We start from the raw sequence: 26,272 nt of genomic DNA, 5'->3' as shown, positions 1-26,272 counted from the left end.
AATAAAATGTTTAGTGAGAGAGACTCCTCCAAATACAAAAGGTGATAAAGAAGTCATTTGAGGCTTCTTCATCTGAAAGATCAAGGGGACAGGGAGGAAAGTACGGGATCCCCAGCTCGGTGAGTCACTGACACTGGACCCCCCAGTCACAGGGGGTCTGACACTGGGAGGAGGTGATGTCATCGGGTCTAGACCCGAGCCCTCTGGTTGGAGTCACAGGGCTACACTCATCCCCACTGGGGTCTTATTCCTAACTGGTAAAAACCTAGAAAAATGGGTTTATGGGAACCTAAATGAACGTGGTCACAGCAAGTATCTGGGATGTGAATGCCAAGCAATGCTAAGAAGCTAATGACGCAGAGAAAGTCTTCTGAAAGTCATTGTGTTTTCTCATGTATAAGGAGAAAGGACATCCTTTTGCATATTTAGACTTTTGGAGAGATGGTGGGGCAGACATGGAAAAAGGATCTAAAATTATACAAGTACACTCCGTGCTAAAGACAGGCACGTAGCATTGAAAAGGTTTGCAAAGAGCCTGCGTTTGTTGTTTTGGATAAATATCATGATACGTATTTGCTAGAGCATTTCTAAGTCAAGATCCCAGCTTTTTGCCTTTAATGAACTAGGTGTTCTCCATCATAACTGCATTTACTGTCTTGTCTTCACAAAGACTTCACCGTCTTCAGGTCTTTTGTTCGTCTAAAAATCAGCACACGAAGTGAATCTCTTTATGAGCGAAATCAACTAAGTTATCAGTTTTACTCACCCCTCTTCTAAAAGTGACCAAGGTGCTAAAAGCCGTGGTCACGTGGGTGAGGCGGGCGTGCACAGATGGGCATCTCTTCCTGGTTCCATGTTTTCCCGATGCCACATTGGCAGTTTAAAATCGGCCGTGGTGAGACTCTTTACACCACAGAAAGGAGTAAACTCAATGAATCAGCCTCCCATCCTGGCAGGTCGTTAAACATTTCCCAGCACACCACTGGGTGGGGATGGGCATGTGTGGGGACAGGTACTTTTCCCTAAGAGGAAACACAGGCCAAGCAGGACTCCACCAAACTGTCCCCAGTGGGTGGCCCAGCGGCAGGTGACTGTTCAGGAGCTGTTGTTAGGCTGCTGCCATACCAGGGCCAAAACGCCAAAGGAAAGCACCCACACACATCTTTCATTTTCATTAAGATGCAAACGAATGGAGTTACTCTGCTCAACGCCTGGCTGTCTTTGGCATCGGCCCAGTTAGTCAAACCGCGAAGTAAACCGAAGACACAAAACCGGCTGCGTCAGTCATTGCCGGAGACTGAAACGCCCCTGCAGAGGGGCTGGATGCAAGCCTGAGGCTTAAAGGAAGAAGTCTTACCCCAAAGCCCTGCCAATGTGTCCTCGAGCACTGCATGCTGCAGTCTGATCTTGCATAAACACAACTCTTCTGGATACTTGTCACCTCCTGCACTTACTGTAAGCCATGCGACTAGCTTGAACTAGCTCATGAATTGTCACTCATGTCTCAGTCATTCGGGCTCTCTCTCCTACTTGGTTAGAAGAGTCGATGGGAATACTGCTTCTACCATTGATTCCAGGAGCTATTTCATGCTTTTATGGAGTGCCCCCGTCCTTGGACATCCAACTCGGATTGGCTTACCTTTCATATCCTGGTGACTTGAGAGTTGTTTCAGAACTAGAGGAAGACAAAGAAGAGAGTGCCTTCAGTACGCATGGGCATTCTGAACTGGGGTTGCGGGTGGGGGGAGCCGAGCTCGTGGTTTTCGCCTGAAACTGACAGCCGAGGCTTACCTTCGGCCGTGAGGTTAAACTCAGTGGTCACTTTTCCATAACTGTTCTTGATGCCGCAATAGTAGATGCCCTGGTCCTTCTGACCAGCTTGCATGATGGCCAAGGACACAGTAGAGCTGTTGCCTGCACTGCAATAGGGGACATGAATATTTGAACGCTTTATCGTTCTGAGGTTGGATGTTTCCAATACACTTAAGGAGAAAGAAACACATGCTTCCCTGCCCTCTTGTTTTTTGGGCCAGCAGCCTGGCTAAAAGAACAAGATCTCAATAAGCTGTTTAAATAATTCATTTGTCTGTAGGGGACGATCAGTGCGATTTTGGTTTAGCATCCTCGCTCCAACATGCAGTATTAATACAGAAACATTTGGGAGGTTTGGCTGCCGCTGGCAGAGCAAAGAACCAGAAGTGTGAATTCTGGGGACTGTCATTAACCTTTCTGCTCAGAATTCACCTCAATTATGTTACTAATGCAGATGACCCGTGCTTGAAGGAAACCTGAAAATTCCAAACCCAAATCTAAACACAGACACAATAAGGGACAAGAGAAAGGAGGTCTCTGCTATAAATAAGGATGTGTGGCTGAGGGTATTCTTTTAAATAGGGTACTCCCCTACTGAATACCATCCATCCATCCGCCCTCCCACCCATTCAACCTTATTAAGTTCTAGGCACCGTGCTATGAACAGAAAAACCAGTGGTGGTGGTGGTGGTGATGACAGCTAATGCATATGGAGCACTTGGTATGCACCAGGCCTTGTACTAATGACTTAAACGTCTATTTCATGTCGCTCACAGATCAATCTAATGAGAGAAGTAGTATATTACTATTCCCATTTCACAGATGAGGGAACTGAGGCATACAGAGATCAAGCACGTGACCTCAGATCACACAGCTGATAAGGGTTGGGCCGGAACTTGAACCAAGAAAGCCTGAGTCTGGAGTCCTCACCTTGATCTCGTTATGCTGCCTCCTCAAGTGATTTGTGATCACTGTCCTCAAATCTGGGATAATGGGAATTATGGCTAACGCTCCAATCTTTATTCCAAAGTCTGAGACTAAAAATTTAGTTGTAGCCAAAAAGTTACATTAAATATTGTTGCAGTTTTGTTTTGAATGTTGTTAAACATTCACCAGGTTTGTCCTTTTCAGTTTTAGGTCATTTCACAGTTCAACCATAAATTCCACTTATCATGACTCTGTCTCAGTTGCTCATTCCACAAAGTATTCACGATCGGTTGGTTTTTCGGTGGACATCAAGACTCTGATTTACACATGTACCAAAGGCTTAAAAAAAAAAGTCCACGAAATCATAATACATCATCCACCGACAGAGCCTCTGAACACATCTTGAATGCGTGGTTGAAAGTGGACAGGCCCAGTTATGGGGAGAAGATTTCCTGTTGGGCTGGGAAACTGAGTCACAGAAGGGCTGGGGCAGTGTCTTTCTCTGTGGCTTCTGACCCAGAGATTCCCTGATGCTCTGACACTTGACAGAGAACCCTGGAGGCCCTTTCCTGCCCTTCATAGGTCACAGTTTAACGGGTTCACCCAAGGAGAATTTAATTATGGGAGAACGCTCCTGTGCGTGACTTTGCTATTTAAATAGAACCCCTGAGACATTTTAAATTTGCAACTTATAGGTTCTGTCTAGGAGAAAAGGTAACCCCCAGTGTTTGTTACCTGTCAAATATTAACCAGTTTTGTATCTGTTTGCAAAAGTATCATCTATTGCATTTCATTTGCCCGACTGACTATATAAATCTCCTTTCCTCAAAGGCTCCTTTGAACAGCTTTACCATCTTCCTGGTTCTTCATTATTTAATGAGTTGAAAAAGATCTCTGCTACATGGCTACACTAAACTTGTTTGAGAGATTTCAGCTTCTTGAAAATTATGTTTTGACAAGGCAGTGAGATGCTTCTTGGAGGGACACGTAAAGGAAACACTCAACTGGAATTAAGGGTGAAAGAGAATTTGATAACATTTAAAAAGCCACTTGAAATAATATAAAAGATTTCTCGATATACAGAGGGTGTACGACTCCCAAGTATTCTCGGGTCACCAAAGCCAGTGTGGCCAAGACGAAATGAAGCCAACGTCACTAAGAACATAAAGGCCTAGTGTCACTAATACATGGCAAGTCTGCCACTGTCATGTGCTCTTCAGAGGGAGGTCAGGTTTTCTAACAGCGTCTCAAATGGAAAAGGGACCCAAAGGATTCGGGTGCCAATTGTGAGCTCAGAGCAAGACTGCGAAAAACCCCACTGGTTAATTATCCTTGGCTGACAGCTACAGAAAGTTTTTTAAATGAATCATGAGTGCTTCTTTTCTATAAAGCTCTAGGGAGCGGCCTTGATTTAAAAATGAAGCCATTTGTTCTCCATTATAATTCTTCTTAAGCCATACATAAGACAGGCAGGATAATGGCAACGTTTCAGGCAGCAAGGCATTATTCCATCCATCACAATCCAGTTCGATTTTCTGGAGTGATGTCATGGAAAAAAACTATAGCTCAAATCTGCCATAGTTGCATTTGGGACATAATTTCCAGACACATGTTCCACGCAGACATATTTGATTTAATTAGACAGAAAGCTCTCAGATTTTTCTTCCTTTTGCAGGCTATTTGTGACAAGATGAAGGGGGTAGGAACACCTCCATGGGACCTCCTTTGGCAGAAAGAAGCACCTGAGGACTGTTTGAGTTAGGGTGGTTCCCACTGAGCCAGGTGATCTGTTTAAGGAGCCACGTCCCCTCAGGTGTGTCAGATGAAGCTCAAGGTCCACAGTTCACGTGAACGAGCGTGTATTGCCAGCAAGGAGCTTTAGGAAGCCGTTCATCAGGTTCATTCCAACGGGAATTCTAAGCAATGATTCTCACTCTCCTCTCTCTCCCCTCTTCCTCGCCTTTCCATCCTAGGGCCCCAGAAATAAATAGCTTTTTCCATCTCAGAAATGGCTGCTTATCACCCTCCAAGCTGCTACTTTCTATGACCTCATGGTATAGAGGTAGTTTTTCTTTTTTTTCTTCCTCTGGATTCACCTTCTTAGCGTTGAAATTTGTCAGGCTCATGGGAATTTATGAAACAGAAAACACAGCCAAATTCACAGACATACAGAAGAGAGCTCTGTCTCTTGGGACCACAGAACCTCAGACTAGAAGATGATCTGACCCGTTCCCCTGATTCTAGAAACATCATGAAAGGTTTCCTGACTTCCTGAGGCCACAAAACTCAGGGGTGGCAGAGCCCAGCTAAGAACCTTCCACGCCCTTCCCTGTCTAGACATCTGTCTTCAGTTACTCGCCTTGGATACTTTGGGTGTGGGGTTTCGGCTTCGGTTTTCCTTTTTACTTCCTAGAACTAATTTCTTTTAGAACTACGTTGTGAAACAAGCAACAGCTATGAAAAGTGACCGGGCAAATATCGCACCTTCTCTGCACTTGGGCTATTGACTTTGAATCTTTTGTCCACCAGATTGTAGAATCTTCATGAATTTCTGCAAACTGGCAGCTTAATCTTATATTCCCGGAGTGGTCAGGGTACATCTCGGCTTGGATCTTTTTCAGTAATATCGGAGCTGGAAACGAGATATTTGCAGGTCAGTGTCCTTACAACAGTTGCAAAGAGCTTCACGGTGGGGAAAAGACGTGGCATCTTGTATCACATTTCATTCTTGTATCACATTTCATTCTGACAACAATCCCAAGAATAGGGATAATAATTATTACCCTCAATTCATGGATGAGGAAACCAAGTGTCTGCGGGGAGATGTGGCATGCCTAAACAGACAGAAAATGAACAAACCAATATAATAGAAAAATCTCATTTTTCGTTACTTAAAACTCCCTGAGATCTATAATGCATAAAGTGAAATAGAATGTGAGAGACTTTTTTTTTTTTAAAGAAGAGGGTAGGGGACTGTGGATACCTAGTCTATAAACCTGGGCCAAATAGAATGCTTTTAAATGATCACCAGATAGTCCAGGTCAAAAGCAGAGCTGGGGATTAGGGAGCAGAATAAAATCCAGATTATCCAAGTAATTGTGGTGAAGCCCCCAGACACAAAAGGCGACTCAAGAGTAAGTTATGAATAACATTCATCCATCTTTCCCCTTGATCAGTTGTCTTTGCTGAAGATATCCTAAAGGATTGCAGTGATGTCTGCTATCAATTTCATGAGCAAAAGAGAAGTGTCTTCTTTTTTTTTTTTTTTAATCTTTATTTATTTTTTTGACAGAGAGAGGCACAGCGAGAGAGGGAACACAAGCAGGGGAGTGGAAGAGGGAGAAGCAGGCCTCCCCCTGAGCAGGGAGCCCGATGTGGGGCTCGATCCCAGGACCCTGGGATCATGACCTGAGCCGAAGGCAGACGCTTAACAACTGAGCCACCCAGGCACCCCGAGAAGTGTCTTCTTGAATGGAATGGGAGCAAGTAGGAAACCATTCCCCAGGGGGTTGGCCTGCGCTCTTTGAATATCGCCTTTCTCAATCAGGGATGAGCGCGCTGCAGGCCAGGGAAATGTGTCATTACTCAGGGCAGCCACTGGGTGGCAGCACGGACATTAGAACGGGACAAGGACGGCTGACCCAGCCAGGTGGGCAGAATGATTTGGCAGTTAAGGTTACTGCCAAATGTGGAAATGTGGTGTCAGTCTTCTACAGACCAAGTCCCCTAACTCCGCAGCTGTGGTAACCCAAAGCAGGACGTAATCCCCGGCTAAGCCAGAAGTCCTCAATGCTGACGCTTTGTTTGCCCCTTGCCCTCGAGTCCCCCTACCGTGAAGTCGCGAATGGGCTAAAGGTGCCTCTCATCCCTCCTTGATGCCCACAGACACTTGGGCAGGAGAATGCATATTTAAAAGCTTATTTTCTTCCCAGGAAGTGATAATGGGCTGCCCAGGGAACAAGTTCCTCAACTGGGAAGTAGCTGAAGATCCTAACAATATGATGGGAGAGAAAGAAAACATACCAAGTGCTTATTGTTGGCAACACCCGTTTCAGTGCAAATGGCCCTACGGGACGAGCTGTGCTAGGTACCGAGGCCCATGGTCTCACATTCCTGGTCCAGGGTTTGGACCCAGACTGGCTCCTCATCTGGGACCTAATTCCTCAAGGGCCCTTCCAACACTATGCGGTGGCAGTCTTCATGATGATTTGTGGATACCCAGATGTTCCTAAGGCTGCCAACCCTGTCCACCGCCCATTCTAAGTTCTGAACACAGAAAGTTGGGGGGGATAGAGAGGAGGGTATACAGTGGGCAGCAGAACGAAATGAGGGTCTTGGAAAGCTAGAAAGCTGGCTTGGACAAGAAGCCTCAGGGCTTCAGAAAGGTCCCCTATTGGGGCGCCTGGGTGACTCAGATGGTTAAGCGTCTGCCTTCGGCTCAGGTCATGATCCCAGCGTCCTGGGATCGAGCCCCGCATCGGGCTTCCTGCTCAGCGGGGAGCCTGCTTCTCCCTCTCCCTCTGCCTCTCTCCCTCCTTATGCTCTCTTCCTCTCTCCCTCTCTCTCTCTCTGTATCTCTGTGTCTCAAATGAATAAATAAAAAAAAAATCTTTAAAAAAAAAAAAAAAGAAAGGTCCCCTATTTGTGTGGGAGAAAGGGAGGAATGGAGAGGAAGGAGCTACAAGGAAGCCCTGGGAGTGTGGCCAGGTTTTTCTTCTGTGTGTATTCTGGCCAAATGTTGAGGGGAAAGGCTAGAATAGAAAGCTTTGAATGTCCCCAAGAAAGGGTACTCAGTTTTATTTCTTTGAGTCATCTGAGTCACCCCCCCAACACACATACTAATTCATTCCCCAAGGGGTCTCTGGTGAGAGAGCGACACCCCCCCCCCCCCCCCCCCCCCACAGAACGCTGTGCTCACACCCAGACCCAGACACCAAACACCCAGTGCAAACTCCACCAGCCTGTGCTTACCTGCATGGTCCTTGTTCCTACGGTAACTTGAATAACCACCGATAAGGATTCCGAATAGACATTTCCCTTTGGGCTGAAATCACTTTAGAGATCTTTTAAAATACTACTTCATCCTCTTTAAATATGTGGGTTCTTGGTTTTGGGGTTTTTTTTCGATTTTATTTATTTGAGAGAGAGAGAAGAGCCACAAACTGAGGGAGAGGAAGACAGGGAGGGGCAGACTCCCTGCTGAGCAGGGAGACCAACTTGGGACTGGATCCCAGGACCCCAGGATCATGACCTGAGCTGAAGGCAGACACTTAACAGACTGAGCCACCCAGGTGCCCCAACTTTAAATGTTTTAAAACATATATCCTAGAATCCTGGTTGGATGCCCCCAAACTTTCGGAGGGAGTTTTGCATTGAATCCTGTCTGCAGCAGGGGCTGAGGGCCATGTGCTGTGCACGGGAATAACGAGCATCAGTGTGAAAGTCTGAAAACTCGGGCAGGAGGAACAAAGCCCCCACTTCGGGTTAAGGGGGCCCCCAGCGTCGGGCTCCTGCATGTGCAGATGGCATCACTTGGCTGTGGCGTCTTCTCTTCTGACTCGTCCCGCCCATGGGAAGGGAAAGAAGAGCTCTGAAATAAACGAGGCTAAAATTCAGTTCAGGGATGGAGTTTGGGGTTGAGGTGACACCCCCAGCAAAGCAGAGGTGTCTGCACTTACAAGGTCCCTGAGCCTCAAGTGGTCTGAAACCTGGAACGGAGCCCCCAGGGCACTTTAGACTCAGACAAAGAGGAGTGTGAGTTGGAAAGAAATTTTATGCTCCCATTTGGAAGAAAACCCAGGATTCAATTAAGCCGTTTTTAATGAAAATCACCAATTAAAGAGGAGACTCCCAGATTGTACCTAAATGTTTATTTCTGTAAATCCTGCTTCGTGTGTGGTCTATTTAATTATACTAATTAGCTACACTGATGAATGCTTCTGTTTATCTTTTAAAATATTTTTTAAAGGATAATTAAACAGAAAGTCATTTTAATCACACTCCCTCGATTAAACCTACCTCCAGGCAGCCTCTTATAGTGGTTCTCTCTCGAGACCACTTGGGGACCTGTTAGAAACCACTTTCTGCAGCCCGAAACTTGAATCAGAAACTCTGGAGGTAGAGCCTGGCAATCTGCACGCAGAAACTGGACATCTGGTTCGCAAACCCCAACGTTAACAACGACAGAGAGCGACAGAGCCTCACCTTTCCCTTCTCTTTTGCAAGGAGGCTTTTTTGCGTCTTGTTTCTCCTCTGCACCTGATGCCGATGTTTCAAGTTCAGGAATCCTCTTGAGAAAGGTTGAACTCTTTCTGACATTCTCCTTCTCTTCCAATCGCAGCCTCAGGGTGGCCACCCTGGACAGAATTTTCTTCTTCACCCCCTCAGCTAAATGTCCACTCCCTGAGGTTTCTTGCTTCTTGACCTCCCCGAAGCCACTGGCTGCTGGAGGGGACTTTGGGAAGCTGAGGGTCAGGGCGGCTGTGTGCCTGAGCTTCTCCTCCCTTGGTTTTCCCCCATAGCCCAGATTGGAGCCCTGTTGACATGGGGACTTCAGTGTCTCAGGAGCCTTCTCTGATACACATTCACCTGCAATGGATGCCAAGGTCACGGCTGGGGAGCCCGATGCACCGGCGGGTTTGGTTTCCCCAGTGTGGGGCTCCTCCATTGTAGGTGCCTGGTTTTTGTGGCTTTTTGAAAAGTTTGTGATGTTTCCTTCGGGACATGAAATAAAAGGCAACCGAGTGAGCCCACTGGGAGAGGGTGAATGTTTCCCACACTCACTCTCAACGGCTCCTCTCTCCTTTGAGTCAGAAAATGCGTATCGGTGGTTTCTGGGCTCCACTAAACCCTTCTCAGGGACGTCATGAATTTGACCCGAGGAGTTGTGAATATCAACTCCAACAGACGCATGAGTCACCACTGCAGGGCCATCAGAAAGAGGTAAAGTGGAGAAAACAGATTCTGCTTTGTTGTTTTTACTTCGTTCAGCCTCCCCTGAGCTTCTCATGATGCCCTCTTGTATTTGGCTGATTCCACGTCCGCGTGGAAGTGTTCCCTCACCTTCGTCAGGACTTGGGACTTGCAAGAAGGCAGGCTGGACTTCTGGTCTCTGGCCCATGGGCCCATCATTCCGTTTCCTCTCCTCTCTGATGACAGCTGACGTGGATGCCGAAGGCCCTGCTGTCTCAGCCCAGGCGCACACCATCACATCTGCTTCATCCGTGGGATCCACAGAGGACTCTACAATTTTAGGGCTGGTCAGAAACCGTTTAAAGAAGGCAGTGTGATCTGCCTGGATTCGGTTTTTCTCTCGGTTTTGACTCACACTGTTAATATTTTCCCTCTTTCCGGTTTTGCAAGTCTCTGATAGCAAATCTGTGACATATAATTCCTTTTTGTCTAAAGGATCCGCAGATGACTCTAGGAGTCTGGGTTGGCTCAAATACTCGGAAGAAAGACTACTCCAATATGCAAGGCTGGCTGGTTTTCCATTTTCATGGGTTTCTCTGTTATTAGCAAGGACTGAGCCAGACTCAGCCTGAGGGCTGTGAGCCTTGAGAACGTCCGATACAGCCCAGACCCTGTCAGGAATTATGGGACCAGCTTCCAACTCCTCGTACTCGGAACCTGTCGGTTGTGTTGGTGGCCAGACTTCTGGAATGGAAGCTTCCAGAGGTATAACCTTCAGCTTGCTGTCTGCTTTCCAGAGTCCTGGCCCGCTTCCTCCTGACTCTTCCAGGGGGATATTAGAGAGAGGTGGGATGTGGCTTGGAGCCTGACCCCTATCTTCCACAGGGCCTTCAGCCACCTTGCACATGCTAGTCCCCAGGCCTGAGCTCTGTCCTCTCTCCTCCCTGGAGTTTGCTGATAAGCGGTCCAAGGACACTGGGTCTATTTCCCCTTGGGCAACAGGTGTCGTGGGCCAACTTTCTCGGAAATCATCTTCAGGAGGAGAACTCTGTTGGGGTAAGCTCTCCTGCTGGATCCTCTGTGTTGTTTCACTTTCCTTGTCTTGGAAATTCTCTTCACGGCTCCTACTGTCTGCTCTGTCCACTGTCAGGCTCTTATTTCCAGAATGGTTATCAGTCTGAAGAGGGGAACTGCAGCAGAAACCCTCTACTTCTGGGAGCTGAGGTACATGGACGTGGACCCCTGGTCCACTGGGAACCTTGCAAAAGGGCTCTTCTAAAGATGTGGTTGTGGAATCATTTAAAATATGACCCAACTGTGCACTGGAAGGAAGCTGGCAAATATTTTCATCCGGTGCCTGAGGTGAACTCTCCTTGGGACTATCTGCATGACTGTTCTCAGCAACTGAAACAGGGAGGTATTTGGCTGGGTGGACTTTGGTGGCCAAGGTGACCGTCGATGTGTCCCCACTCTCCCTGGTCACCTGAAGACACTCAAGATTAGCAGTTAAAGTCATTGGCTTCTCCTGAGGAAGCATTACAGCCGAACCATTTCTGGCTGGCTTGTCTGCAGTGTCTGGGGCACTGGTTCTGGGACACTCGTCACTGCCTTCTGGAAACTGCACTGAAGACGTGTTCTCAGAACACAGACGCTGTCTTTCCTCAAACCCTCCCGAGTTGCTGGGGCTTGGCCTCTCCCGGCCAGTCTGTACTAAGGAGACCACGGTGGAGGTGACATTCTCCACCTCTGCTAAATTTTCCCCTGTGCCACCTTCCCTGGCTTTTTGTGACATGTTCCAGGTAAAAGTACTGGTGAAAAGAGGGGGCATGGCAGAGTCTCTTTCCTTGCTGCTCTTGCATGGAGACTGTGGAAGCTCAGAGCCTCGTGTTTGAGAGAGAATGCCTGGCATCTCGTTATCATGAGAACAGGAATCAGATACTTTGCTTTGACTCTCCGCCAGCTCTAAGTCCATGGAGCAAATTTCCTGAGGCGGATATTTATCAGCTGAGGCTCCACCAGGAGAATCCGTCTTTTCACAGGCTCCTTGGTCACGCGCTTCAAGACGCTCCAACACGCTCGCTGCCTCCCTGCCCCTTGGCCCATCGTATAAGGTTTCCAGGGTGCAGCTGGTATTTGTGGGGTCAGGGGAAGCAACAGAGAGAGCCTTGGGCTCCCAGGGGTCAGCCCTGCCCTCCTGGGGGAGAAGCACTGACAGCTCCCAGGGGGATGTATTTTCATTATTGGCATCTGGGATGCTCAGCTCATATTCTAGGTCTACCCAGGAACCTCCAAGTGAGTGGTCTTTTCTGTACTGCTTTTCTCCATGCTGTGGGCATCGAGTACAGCTTCCTAGCTCCAGGTGTTGGGCCAATGATGTGTCCTCCTCGTCGATCCCTCCTACATTGGGGAAGGAATTTGTTGTGGTCCCAGCAAATGCAGACTGCTCCCCAGCAGGATCTGAGAACGCCGGCAACTGGCTGAGAAAGTCTCCCTCCCTGACTGTTTCCTGAATTTGCACCTAGGAAGATGAAAGTGATATTAATAGACTTGTTCCTAGGAGAGCCCCCAATTGAGCATTCCTGCGAGCCCAAGAATGTTAATCCTCGATGACTGTCATAATGGACAAGAGGAGTAGCAGGAATGATTGAAATCTAAACACTAGTCCCCCAAACCCTCTCTAGCTATTAGAGACTTCCTGGAGAAATGCACATTTAAGCAACTATGTTCCAGGGGACCCTTGGTCAAATTCCCCATTATAAGCAAAAAGCCTTCTGACCGTCATCATTTAATGCTTTCTTGTCTCTCTCTCAGGAAAAAAAGAAATAAATTGAATATAAACTATTCTGATCAAGTGAAGTCACCAGAGCCTGTGTGCATCTCTCCAGAAAGATATATTTCACGTGAAATATACAGTGCTTAAAGTAGTAATGAACGACCTTTGTCCCCAAGATACTGCAGCTTGCTGGTTAATAATGTTACTAAAGAACAGAGAAAGGCCTGTCCTTTGAATCTGCCTCTAATGAAGTAACAGGTTTATGTCTGGTCACCAGCGCTGCCAATTATCTCCCAGGAAGGTTATAAAATCCTAGAATGCCTCTTCCCCTTTAAAACAGATGCCCTGTGGCAAGCAGACCATGTCCACGAGAAGTCGAAGATTCAGGGGAAGAGAGAGAGAGAGAAAGGGGTGGAGGAAGGAAGGAATGGAAGGAGGAAGGAAGGAAGGAAGGAAGGAAGGAAGGAAGGAAGGAAGGAAAGGAAAGAAGGAAAGAAGGAAAGAAGGAAAGAAAGAAGAAGGAAGGAAGGAAGGAAGGAAGGAAGGAAGGAAGGAAGCTAGCTAGCTCACTTTGTGAGGAGTAAACCCTGACTGTTTTGTGACGTTGGCTATTGTTTAAGGAAGCAGCAAGATCTTGGACTACATTCTTGTCTCTTAAAACTTTTAGCTCATCAATTATTTCAACACACCTCAAAATCATGCCCAGCCAACAAAAAGGGAATTGCCGCTAAATTTTGGCAAGTGCCTCTCTCTTTGCTCCCAGGAGTCCCACTTTGGAACAGCCCTCTTCAAATGTGCAGAAACTGATAAATGGGCTTAGAGAGGGGAGGAGACAGTCTCCCAGTGTACGACAAAGCCAACCTGGAATGATCCTGGGTATGGTATGGCCCCAAGTCCTGAGGCTCCTTCCCATAAATCACAGGGGGGATCTTGGGTCTTCTTGCCCTGCAGTCAACCCGTTTACATACCACCAATGGGGAAAGAAGGACAGAGCCTCCCCGCCCTCCACACTCCCCCAAGGCTGCCTGCCGCCGCCACCGATTCCCCTCTTATCTCCTCCTTAAACACACCCTGATGTTCATTTAATTCTGATCTTATTGGCATACAAGCGCTAAATGAACAAGAAGAAATTTAGGATAATTTCCTGCGCCATACACTCCAGGAGGGCTGGGACCATCGTCGATTCAACAAATGTTTATCGACGGCCTCCAGGGTACCAGGGAGTGTCCCGGGTGACGCGGACACAGCACCGACAAACTGCCCATCGGGAAGGAGCTCCCTTTCTGTGTCATCTTCAAGCCTGTAAGAGCAATTGGCACCTACCAGGTGCACCATAAGCGCTTGTTGAAGGAAAGAGTAAATAAATGAACCATGCACGTTCAGGCAGCTCAAGCCAATGTCACCCATTAAACCTCTAAATCTGAAGGGCTTTGGACTTCCGTCTGCTCCCGACTTTGGGAAAACTCTATTTTAAAAAAAGACTTTTAACCAGAAGCCGGGGCACTATTGGCTTGCATCCCAGGGTTTCTTAAAAAGAAAAATGTATTTACTTTCTTTCTCTAGCCCCCATCACATTAAAATGGAAAAGGGAAAACAAGGAAGCTCACTTCTGGGAAATAAGAAACAAGCGTTTGTTTCTTTTTTTCTTAGTGTCAAGAAGTTTAAGATGTATATGGTCTCACCTCTATACCTGAACCTCTGTAGCACGTATAGAGAATGCTCTTTCCATTCGCTTTTTTGGTTCAGTTTTTTCGTTACGAGCTGTAGTACAAAATATACCGAAATATCAAGCATAGAAAGTGTGGGTAGTTTCCTGGTCATGATTTGAGAAATGAGGGAAGACTGTCCAGTTAAAAACACCAGGACCCTCTCCTGAGCCTTCTTCCCTGGCCCGAATTTCCACGGCCTATGTCAGTCCTTTATTTTAAGGTCCCGTCATCATTGTATTATCATCAGACATTTATGAAGTAGCTGCCTCGTATAGAACTCTCTGCCAGGCACTGGACAATTTTTTCCCAAAGGGCTCCCGTTAAAAAGCCACTATGTTACTTACTGGGATGCTACCCACCCATTATTGCTCATCACCAGACGACAGAGTTATAGGCTGATACCTAGCAGACACTAGTCTCTGGAGAGGGTGCATCACAGGATGAATGAGTTTTGATCAGGGGGAGTTTGGTCATTGGGATATATCAGCATAGCCATGGTAGCATGCCTTGATTTCCAAAACAGTCATGTTCCTGTTAACGTATACTCTCTCCTCCCCTCTCTTGCTCTGAAAATAAAATCCCACTTTAAAGATTTTTTTTTTTGAGAGAGAGAGAGAGAGAGACTGAGAGAGAGAGAGCATGAGAGGGGGGAGGGTTGGAGGGAGAAGCAGACTCCCTGCCAAGCAGGGAGCCCGATGCGGGACTCGATCCAGGGACTCCAGGATCATGACCTGAGCCGAAGGCAGTCGCTTAACCAACTGAGCCACCCAGGCGCCCTAAAATCCCACTTTAAAACAGCCTAGTGAAGCCTCACATGTGTAAAGAAGTATGGCAAATCCTTGACTGTGTAAATTCATCCACCAGACAAACGTTTACTGAGCGTCTACTATGTACCAAGTTCTATTCTAAGCACTGGGGAAGCATCAGTGAGCAGAACAAAGACTGCTGGTCTTTTGGAAATTATGTCCAAGCAACAAACCACACAAACGGTCCACTGCTGATGTGAAACTCCATCAATTTGATTTGAAACAATGGGCTTTTCTCAAAGTGGAGCCTTTAACAGCCTAGTGCATACTTGTCGAGACTGAGACTCGGTTCCAAGGGCTGGCTCCTTGGGTCTCATTCAGAGACTGACTTAGAGAGAGAGAGGGAAACCACAGACTCACACCTTTCAAATGAGTCAGACCTTTCTCTTAGGAGGAGATCGCTCAGTGAAGTCATTGTGAAAGTACCCCAGCAAGTGATTCTCCTGCTGCTCGGCTAGTCTCGTTATGGAGTGTGTGCTAAGACTCAGGACGCTCTGTTGGTCAGAAGACTGTTCTCATTCAGGTGAAAGAAGGGGAGGGTCTGGGGCTCCAGGAAGAGGCCCAGTGCGGTGTGCGAAGTGTGGACTCCGAGGACGGGGCACCTGAGTTCAGCTCAGTACAGTATTGTATATAATATGACCCCAAGTAACCTCTCTGGCCTCTCTGACCCTCCGTCTTCTCCTCCGGGGCTAACCACACATTTGTCGGCACCATCCTGTCAAATCCCTGGCATGCTGACATTAGCTTCCCTTGCTCTCTGCGAAAAGAAAATAGTGGCTAGGACCAAAAGAAAACTGAGCCACGTTGATGAGCAGAGAGGTGAGCCCTGGGCTTTACACGGGCTTTCGCATTTGATTGGTCAAGTAAATCTGAAAGACTGATACTATCCTCTCTTCTTCACGGATGAGGTGAATAGCCTGGGTCCAATCAGGAGACAGCAACCACACAGTACAATAAGGGAAGTTGAATATCAACAATTGTTAGTTGCATAGAAGAGTAACTGGGAGACCCCACTGCGCTCTAAGGGGAGGGAGAGCACCAAGGCAGGTCAGCTTGCAAGGTGCTCAGACCTAGCTGGAGAAGGTGTAAACAGGCCGCCAGATGGCAGAGAAGTTCGCTGGGTTAGCCAGGCCAGAGTTGGTCTGGAACTGCTGGGTGAGCAACAGACCACCCTTCCACACGCAGGCGGGGAGAGGAGGTCAGCACCCAGCGCAGGGGCACGAAGTGGGGGCAGAGGCTGGGGCCTTCACAGTGGGTGGGCGACATGTGGTGGGAGTAGGGACAGGGAATGACAGCCCTGTGTATTTGGGGCCACGGGAGGCCGGATGTTGGTATAGAGAGGGGGCCACACAGAGCTCTGGTTCCCGAGTAGAGAGGGCTGCAAGATCATCCCCAGGCCAAGGCTACAAGGTTGCAGATGGGCCATGTTCTGAGCCCCTTGGCTGCTGCCAGCTCTGAGGGGTGAACACACACCCACACACACACCCCATGCTGAAAATGCCAAGGGTCGTCCTTCTCCTGCAGTGTCCTTCCAGCACCCTCTGCTGAGAAGGCTTCACACTGGGCTTACTTGAACAGAGAAATGGTTAATGAAATTCTGTGCTCAGTAAGCATCCTGGGAAGGGTGCATGAGGAGCCAAGGGGCAGTCAATTGAGAATTGACACATGAGGTCGCTGATGTTCAGGGGCTAGAAATCTCTGCAAGGTCCCACCGTGAATGGCAGAACCAGGATTTAAAGCCAAGTCTGTCTGGCTATAAAGCCCTTTCCAACTCGGGTTTTCTAACAAGAGAAGATAAGGCAAACACCACCAAGAGGCTGGGAACTCCCCCTTAATTTGAAAGCTAGCACTTCTGGGCTCCTGAGACACTTTGGGTGGAAGACTGTAATGGTCCTTGTTATGCAACGTGACCCCTTGTTTATCTGTCAGCTTCCTCACAAGCTCTAAGAGCAGGGACTCTGTTACTCATTTCTGAATTTCCAGAACCTCAGCCCACAGTAGGGGCTCCGTTAACTTTGCTGCATGAATAAACATATGAATGAATACAAGGAAAGGAAACGGTGAACCAAATTTAGTAACACTTCCAAACCTGTTTTTGAAAGCGGTCCTGGCCTTGAAAACCGACCCTCCGCTCGTACGGCATTTTCCAACCCCCTCTTTATCAACATGCCTCCCATTCTACTAACGCATTGTTTCCTTCGCTGGTCTTTTCAAACCTCTGGCCTCCTGAGGAGGATCCCTTAGGAAAGGCGTGTCGCCTCTTCGTCCACCCCGTGGTGTTCAGAGTTACACTCCTCTTCACGAACGAGTCCTCAGTGCCTATAAAGTGCATGGGACTAATTTAGTCACTAACAATAGAAGTTGGGAAGAGATAAGGTCCCTCTTCTCAAATAGCTTATAATCCAGCTGAAGAGACAAGATGTACACGGAAAAGATAAATAACAATTCTTGACGAGTTGAGCCAACGGCCAAATGGATGGATTTTAGCTATCGGTGCTGCTCCAGGAGAGGAAATAAGGTCACCACCTAATCCTCTTCTACTCCACGGATACAATCCCTGCCGTGCCAAGACCAGACGTTGCATTCTTTTTTTTTTTTTTTTTTTCCCCCAGAGAGAGAGTGAGGAGGGGCAGAGGGAGAGGGAGAGAAAGAATCTCAAGCAGACTCTCCGCTGATCATGGAGCCTGACGTGGGGCTCGATCTCATGAGCCATGAGATCATAACCTGAGCCGAAATCAAGTCGGACACTTAACCACCTGAGCCACCCAGATGTCCCCAGATGTTGTACCTTTATGTTACTTGTATCAACTCTCAGATAGTTCTTGGACATTCTCTGCAGTCTCAGGAAATCTCCTTTACTGAGCGAAGTGTGACAGATGTGGTAGGCACTGTGGTTGACTAACTCAACGGCATCCCCAATCCCCTTCTCCCTTGCTACCTTCAGCCAAAAAAGCTGGAAAACCACATAATTCGCTAGATGCATAGCTAGATGGGGCCAAGGGGTTAGTTCTTGCTAATGAGACACAAGGGGCGTTCTGCTAAGGGACTTCTGAGGAGGCTTTGCTTTCCTTATAGAAGGCACAGATAGGGCAGGTACCTTGCCTACCCCCATCCTTCTTCCTGTCACGAAGATGTGATGCCTGGTGTCGAGCTATCATCTTCCCGTCAAGAGGCAACCATCACAAAAATGAAAGTCAACACGCTGTGGCTAGTGGAGCAGAACGAGAGAAAAGACTTGGGAGCTTGCAGGCATCCTTGGGCCACTGGAACAACACTGAGACCTTCTACCCAGACCTCTGGTGAAGTGAGCGGCAAGGATCCTTATGTAGTAGTAGTAGTCACTGCAGCTAAAAGCTGGGGGATGAAGGAAAAGGAAAAGGAAAAGGCACATGAGGTTGGCCCTGGAGACCTTCTGGAGGCATCTGGGTGGCTTTGGGTAGATATTAGTCTGACGGCTAATGTCACAAAGGGCAAGGGGTGTGGCTCCTGGAAAGGGGACTCCAGGGGCTGGTCTAAATGCCAAGGGATCAAAAAGGCCTGAGGCAAGGTGAACTTGAAGTTAAGGGAAGGGGGGAGAACAGGGAAATGTGAGAAGATGGGTCATCAAAGGAGAGGCCAAGGTTCTAAGGGCCAAATACAACAACCCAGAGCCAGGAGGGTCAAGCCACTTAGATCCTTGCTTCAGCTGGGAACACTGCCAGAGGCTGATGTGTATTCTGGTGGGGATAATTTTCTGTCTCTAATTCCTGCTTCTTTTTAAATGTTCTTTGAATGCTCTTTCTTCCTTATCTAGACTAGACATAAATAGCACCGTGTTCTTCGCCAGTTGTCTACGCATCATCCATTTCCCCCGCCTCGTGGTTCCAGGAACCTTCCCCGGGACCCTCCCCTCTCCCGGCCATCCTGGGCGGCTGCAGCCTCGCCCACGGCTCACCTTTCCTCGGTATCTGCCGAGCCCTCACTACGGGCATAGCGTCATTCAGTCGTTCGGTCATTCGATAGATCAAATCCATACCACCTGGGGTGGCAACACTGAAATAGCCTGGCGCCCAGCCAAAACAAGCTTACAGGCAAACTAGAATATTTCAGGAACCTGAGTTTATTTTTAGGAGTTGCCGGGTTGCCCAGAAAGGAGCTTCATTTCAAGTCTTTGAACGGTAAAATAACACAGAAGAACGTGGAGGACACTCGTCTAAAATCCTCACCCTGAAACCTGATCCTGAACACCCCTGTCATTTGACCTGCTTCTCTTCATGCCGTTCCCTCCCAGGAGACCAGAAATCTGCAGCCCGCTGGCGTTCCAATCCAGTCCTGACTTCTTGGAAAGGTGGTAGAGTTTGTAAAATGCCACTTGGATCTTTTTATTGGGAGGGGACTGGGTTTCCGTAACAAATGTCCTTTCCTAGGGCCGAGGGGCTCTTGTACATTCGGTGGATCTTTGTCTGGAAACGGTGTGAGCGAAGGACCATCAGCGTGTGAGCCAGGAGATCTACCTGTATCTTGTGCCTCTCAGATGATGGGAGGCAGGTGCTATTACTACTACCAATCACTAAGCCCTTTGTGGCCCTTAACACGGGGCAGATACTATGCTAAGTGCTTTATGTATGTTAACATAGCTAACGTCTGTAGAATGCCATAGAAAAGTACACCTTTGGGACTTGGGGTTGTGTAAGGTTAAGGACAAATATACCAGCTATCCCAACACACGAGAAGACCTCTACAGTATTCAACTGCCAAGTACAACAAGTCAGAAAAGCAGCCTTCGTCTTTCCCCAGGTGTATCTGGAAATTCTCGGGGAGATATGCAAACATAAGGAAAACGGAGTTGGGAAGGCCCATGATTTTTCTTGAATTCCTTTTCTGAATAGTCTCTCGGTTTTTTGCTGTCTTGGGGAGATGGGGATTGGATGAGGAGGTTAAAGGAAAGTGGAATCGGTGAGAAATGGAGGAGTGAGCCTTAGAAAACCTGGCTCTGGTCCTGGATCTGCTGCGCCATGGAAAGTGGCTTTGGAGAAGTCACCGGGTCCCTCGGAGGCAGCGTTTTCCACAGTAAAGTGAGAGGCTGGACAGCATCTCTTGGCCCGGATGGCCCTGGTGTTCTATGTCCTGCTGCCTTGTAAACAACACAAACACTGAAATGAGGCTTAAACCTCACCTTCTCCTTGGAACCGGATTTCCCCTGGACTCGTAAGGCTTCCAGATCTAATCGTCTCTGTGAACTATGAGAGCTATTAGAGGAGAAGACACAGCCTGGCGTCATACCCACGTACCTGATCCAGAACGAGCCTGTGCGGACCCCAGAGAGGACCAGCGAGGAGACGGTGGGCTGGTCACCGTGGGGCCTGATGTCCTGATTCTCGTCCTTTCTCCCGCACTGCAGCTCCTCCCTCCTGGGTGCGGTGAGCACTCTGTGTTCCCAGTAGGCTGCACTGCTCCGACATAGGGCCCCTCAAGCCCACCTGCCAAGTTCTGGAGGCTCACAGACCTAGTCCAGGCCGATGAAAATCCTCACAGCCACAGAGCAGAAGGGCAGGGACGATCAGCCCCCAACACTGCTAATGCTTTCTGGGGTTGAGAAAAGTTACGGCTTTTTCTTCTTCCCCCAGATCTTGTTTTACCTACACAGTTTTGCGTATCATTGCAGGGGCTACCAGACCCCCTGAGGCCACCGATCTCCTCTTCGGGGCCCACGGGGGCCACAGACTGAATTCCTGCTATTGGTCGTGCGCTGGGGGTGAGTTGTGTGGTACCGTTTACTTCCCACAGCCTGAAACTTCTATGCAGATTTCAGATGGGATAACGTGGGGTGCGGGGCGGGGGGAGAGAACTAACCCTTAGTCAGGTTCTAGGAGAGCATTTTCAGATCAATCTCTCTCTTTACAGTTTCTAGAATTTGTGAGCAAAATCAAAACCAACGTAGTAGCAATTACTGTACCGCACTGACAATAATACATTGTACAAAGCAAGTTCTTATAAACTTTAGAAACAGGAAATACCTGTCATGGTTACAACATTACTACCCTGCCTATGCAGCCTCACAGTGCACAGCCATGATGGGCACGTGGAAAATCTGAATTTAAACGTAAATACAGGCAGGTCACTTATCTTGGATGGTCATTACCAAAAATGAGGAGAAAATGCAAGCCTGGGGGCTTGAAGGTCCTCTGTCTCTTACAGTAAGCAGCAGGATAGCTCCGTGCCCAGCTTTGGCTTCTGGCTAGAAAATGTCTCCCCAGAGAGTTCAGTTCTAGAAGGGTACAGATACCCAGAAAGCAACACAGCTACCCGATGCGATTCGGAGACAGCTGTGTTTGGCAGAAGCAAAATGTCCTAGGTAGTCTTACTCAGCCTGGTGTGAGGCACATAGCAGGTGCTCAGAAAATAGGCCAAATCAGTGAAATCTATCCAATTTGTTCTTGGGCCAATGTTTCTTTGCCAACCCAGGCAGGAAGCTTTTGCCTCTTTGGAGTATGGTTCTCTTCTCATTCTCTGTTGAGATGTTGATCTGCTACCTGAAAAGTTGCCCGAGGGTCCTGTGCTTTGGTTAATATGTATTTTCTACTAAAATATAAGTCTTCTTCATCTCTAATAATTTGTTGCTTGGTTGGGCTCGGTCTTCTTTAGATCTAAACTGAGCCATCTGTTCTTTTTTGAGTAGAGAGAGAGAAGCACCTCTTGTTTCTACCATGAGCAACTGAGGTTCTAAACAGACTCTCCAGAAGACATCAGCATACGTGCACCAGTGGGCACCAGGCACTGGAGGTGAAGAAGGTGACCACGGACACAGCGTTGAACAGTTGCAATGTGCAGTTGAAGGGTTAAGTTGAAAACACCTGCCCTGTAAAGATGTACGGAACCAAAGGCTGGGTGGAGAGCAAGGAGGAATATGACGATTAGACCAGAAATTCAGGGAGCCATCAAAACCCACTCTCCCATTGTAGATGTGGAGGAAACAGAATGATTCAGAAAGAAGTTTCGGGAGGCTGAAGTTGTTAGGGAGATGCTAGGAGACCCAAGAAAGAAAGACAGTGTCTGGGATTCAATGCAGTGATTTGAGCTGGGAGAGCAAAAAATATGCTGAGCTGATATTTGCACTGATGGTGGTTTGAAATTCATATATTTCTTCCCTGATGCATGAGTAAATACAAGTCCTGTATTTTTTTTTTTTTCCTGTAACTAATCTTGTCTTCCTCTTGAGCTCTCAATCACATGTAGGAATTTGAGGACTGTGTGAGGAGTAACATTTTTCTCTCTGCCTAGGCCCCACCTCTGATCCAATAACTTGAACATTCCTTTAGGGAATGCTCTGGGCCTTAGTTCTGCCTGGTTCTGCTCCTGCCCCTGTAGGAGATGGTGTCCGACTTGTCCATACTGACATGGGTGGTGGCTACTCCGTGTGTCCCAAAATGGAAGCAGGGGAAAGATCTGTTCTCGCAGTTTCCCTTAGCTGGTGCCAACACAATCCTGATGCCGGAAGATGTAAAGTCTGGGTGGATGTGCCCCCTGGGCCCTGACTCTGTCAGCCTTTTGTCCCAGCATCTCCGAGGGCACTTTCCAAGGGCTGCGTACCCTTGTCTGAACCCTCACGCGGTCCCACTGAGTGTGCAGACATACAACTCCCTGATCTAAGAAGAAAGGAATTTAGAAAACTCCTCTCTCAACAAAATCCAACTAAAAATTATTGTCCTGCCTCAACAAAAATAAGAACAGACACCTTTTTCTTTCCATCTGTTTGCTTTCCTCAGCACAGCCCCTACCACCATCTTCACTTCACCCTTGAGGTGACCCTAGTCCCCTGAGCTACTTTGGAAGGGGTCCTGGAGGCAGAGGAAAAACAGAATTTTTTCTTTCTGACATATCTCTGGACACACCATTGGTGACCGTATCAGTTTCCTAGAGCTCTGGAAACAAATGACCACCAACTGGGTGACTTAGAACAACACGCATTATTCTCTCAGATCTGGAGGCCAGAAGCTTGAAATCAAGGTGTCCCCAGGGCCATGCTCCCTCTGAAGCCTCTAGGGAAGAATCCTTCCTGTCTTTTGACCTCCTCTTAACTAATTACATCTGCAAAAACCCCAGTTCCAAATAAGGTCACATTCTGAGGTTCCAGGTGGACATAAATTTGGGAGGACAATTTTCAACCCACTACAGCAACCCATTCCTTTCCCGGCCTGTCCTATTGGCCTTCCCTCCCTACAGTCTCCAGTTAGCTCAGCAGTGACGCTTTGTCCCTTGACAGAGAGTGTGGACTTGAGGTTTAGAAGGATGTTCTAGCCGCAGGATCATTCTAGGGAGGCTGGCTGTCTTCTGGAAGTTCCGCTTGCTTCTGTGGTAAGCAGTCTGTCAGGATGGTGGAATTCAGTACAACCAAGGGTTTATCTCTCTCGTCACTGCCCAGCTTCTGGACCCTATAATCAGTGACAGCCACTTCAGAATGTCCTTACAGGGACCAGGCCAGGCCTGAGCTGGACATTCTTCCAGCTGCTAATGTGTTTGTTGTCAGAGTTAGGCCCTGAGCTAGACATGTACGTGATGAAGGAGTAAGCGGTTCTCATGATGGTTATTTTCCCACCCAACACCATCAGTTTGATGGTAAATGTGAAAGCACTTGTTTTTAAACCATCACTTAAAAAACAAAAAGGGCCCAAAATCTCAAGGCAGTATCAAAATACCTGTGCTGACTCAGAAAGATAATTTTTCAAGCATCAGCAGAAAGGGGAACTTACAGAATTTGCAATTTTACCACCAGCCCGCCCCCACCCCCTCCCCAGCTCGGCAAATGCGGTGGAGGCAGCAGACTGGAGGGGGTGGGGGGATATGATTGTTCATGTTTGTCTTGCCTCTTTAATGAGATTTAATTCAACACTGTGTTTGTCCTGGGCACTCACGGATGAATCAGACCCAGAGTCTGTCTCCACGCGGCTCACACAGTAGCAGCCCAGCTGATCAAACAGCTGTACTATAAGGTGAATGCTAGCAGAGAGGTAGGAATAAAATGTTATGGGAGAAATTAATTCTCCTTCAGGGAGAGAGGAAGGACAAGCATATCAGGGAAAGATCCAGATTCCATTTATGCGCTGCCTATGCATTCCATTTCTTAATTCTTTCATTCCTTTATTCAGCAAACAACTTAACAGAAAGCCCTCCGTGTGCCAGACCTCATCATAGCTGCTGGGAAAAGGACAACAGCCAGCAAAGACTGTCTTCTTGGAATTTACTTTGCACGTAAGGAAGCAGAGAAGGTTAAGGAGGTCAGCAAATGTGCTATCGGGAGAGCAGATCAAGGAAAGAGCATGAATAAGACACTGGGGCCGGGAAGACCCCGGTTATCTGGAATGACTAGCATATGGGGTTCATGGAAAGGGCAGGAGAGGAGGGAGACCACAGCAAGAGCCTACCGCCTGGCTATGGAGATCCATACATGTCATGCAAAGCATTCAGATTTAGTCCTGTAGAGAGAGGGTCCCCCAAGGTTTGGCCGGGGCTGGGAAGGTGTTGTCGTTTTAAACGAAGGGGATGATATTCCCAGATTTAGGTTTCAGGAAGATTGTTGCTGTAGCCCGTGGGGAGTGTCTTAGAAGAGAATGTTGTGCACATTCCCAGAGGATGGGAAGGCTACAGCTGGAGCTTGAAGAACCTTCTCCATCTCACCAGTGATGTCGAATGCCCAGTTTGGAGAAAGATATCTGATCCCCTTGCCCTGGGGAACTGGCCTGATAATGACACCATATTGGTATATGGTTCTGACTATGAAGGCCGTGGGCTTGTGTTTTTTCAAACTGTTCATCACTTTGAGTAGGTCAGACACACACAGTACAACATTCACAAGGTACACGGGGAAAGGGCAAGAGCGACCAGTAAGCGTCCTTCCTACCCCCACCACCCACTCAGGCCCCTTCACCAGAGGCCACCACAGTTACCAGAGGTTATTTTCGTTCTCAAGACAGTTAAGGAACTCAGACCTAAAATGGAATTAGGAGGGTATGTAATGTGGTTAGGGCTGAGGGCCTGGGGTCAGGCAGACTCTGTTTAAAGCCAGGCTGCACCCCACCCCCATCCCCCGCCCTGACCCAGAGCCCGGACAGCCACAGGATTTCTCTTGTTGGGTCGTTGAGATAATTCAATAAGCTGACCCACTGAAGTCTTAGCACAGTGCCTGGCACATATTCAAACTCAATCGACATCAGCTATTATTAGCTATTGGCCAGTTGAGTGTGATGGAGGAGGGTAGAAAGGCAGGACACATTGAGCACTCTCTGGGGGAAGTCTTGGTCACTCAAAGTGTGGTCACTGGAAATCCCTGGGAACTTACTGGAAATGCAGAATCCCAGGCCCCTGCCCAGACCTGCTGAATCAGAAGCTGCTTTCCAACAACATCTCAGGTGACCTGCACGCATGTGAGAGCACAAGGAGCGCTATCCTGTTTGAGCCCCAAATCCTCGAGGGAATGGGCCGTAGATTCCCTGCCTCTGGGCAGATGCTGCTGCTGAATCTTGACCTTTGGGCGGAAGCCCTTAGGTATCTTATGCCTTCTTTCACTTAGAATATTATTATCAAGGGTCATCCATGTTGGATCATCTAGCAACACTTCATTCCTTTTTATGGCTGAATAAGATCACACTGTATGGACATACCACATTTATTTTCATCCATTCATCAGCTGATGGACATCTGGGCTGTTTCCACTCGGTAGCTATTATGGATAATGCTGCTATGAACATTCAAGTACAAGGTTTTTGTGTGCACGTATGTTTTCAGTTCTCTTGGGCGAATGCCCAGGAGTGGGGTTGCTGGGTGACTTTACATCTAACTTTTTGAGGAACGGCCATTCTGGTTTTCAAAGCAGCTGGACCATCTACATCCCTACCAGCAGCATCGAGGGGTGAGCCACACACAGAAATTTAATTTTTTTGGAAGCTACATTTTAAAGGTATAAGACACAGGTGAAGTAAGCTTTAATTTTTTATTAACTAAATAATTTAATTTTTTATTAACGAAATACAACCAAAATATCATTTCAATATATAATCCATATAAAAATGAATGAGATATTTTGCGTTCTTTTTTTTCTGGTATTAAGTTTTCCAAAATTTTACACTTACATTGTATCTCAATTTGGTTGCCAGCTATTCACTGGAAACACTCGATCTGTATTTAGACTTCATGAAATTAACAGTTGAAAGAGTAGATTCATATACCCAAATTGCTCCAAACCTCCTTAAAAATTTTACTGTATGTATCACACATGTCAGTTTTTGAATTTACATGTCAATTAGTAAAAATTAAATAAAATTTAAAATTCATTTCCTTAGTTGCTCTAGGAACATTTC

The 26,272-nt window shown here is 47.6% G+C and overlaps 1 protein-coding gene across 1 annotated transcript in view; it reads right to left on the bottom strand.

Moving 5' to 3' along the window:
- Positions 1-26,272, bottom strand: part of ALPK2 (alpha kinase 2) — a 120,547-nt gene that overhangs the window by 30,239 nt on the left and 64,036 nt on the right. The window contains exons 5-8 of the mRNA XM_034995875.1: positions 8,944-12,169; positions 5,224-5,371; positions 1,792-1,919; positions 1,640-1,675 (exon numbers count right to left, since the gene is read on the bottom strand). Coding sequence (XP_034851766.1) covers positions 1,640-1,675; positions 1,792-1,919; positions 5,224-5,371; positions 8,944-12,169 — 3,538 coding nt within the window. The remainder of the gene's footprint in view (positions 1-1,639; positions 1,676-1,791; positions 1,920-5,223; positions 5,372-8,943; positions 12,170-26,272) is intronic.

This window comes from Mirounga leonina, unplaced genomic scaffold (assembly GCF_011800145.1).
Source record: "Mirounga leonina isolate KUSES-001 unplaced genomic scaffold, KU_Mleo_1.0 Mir_93, whole genome shotgun sequence".
NCBI lineage: Eukaryota > Metazoa > Chordata > Mammalia > Carnivora > Phocidae > Mirounga > Mirounga leonina.
The sequence above is the reverse complement of the archived record's forward strand: the minus strand, read 5'-3'. Positions and strand labels throughout refer to the sequence as shown.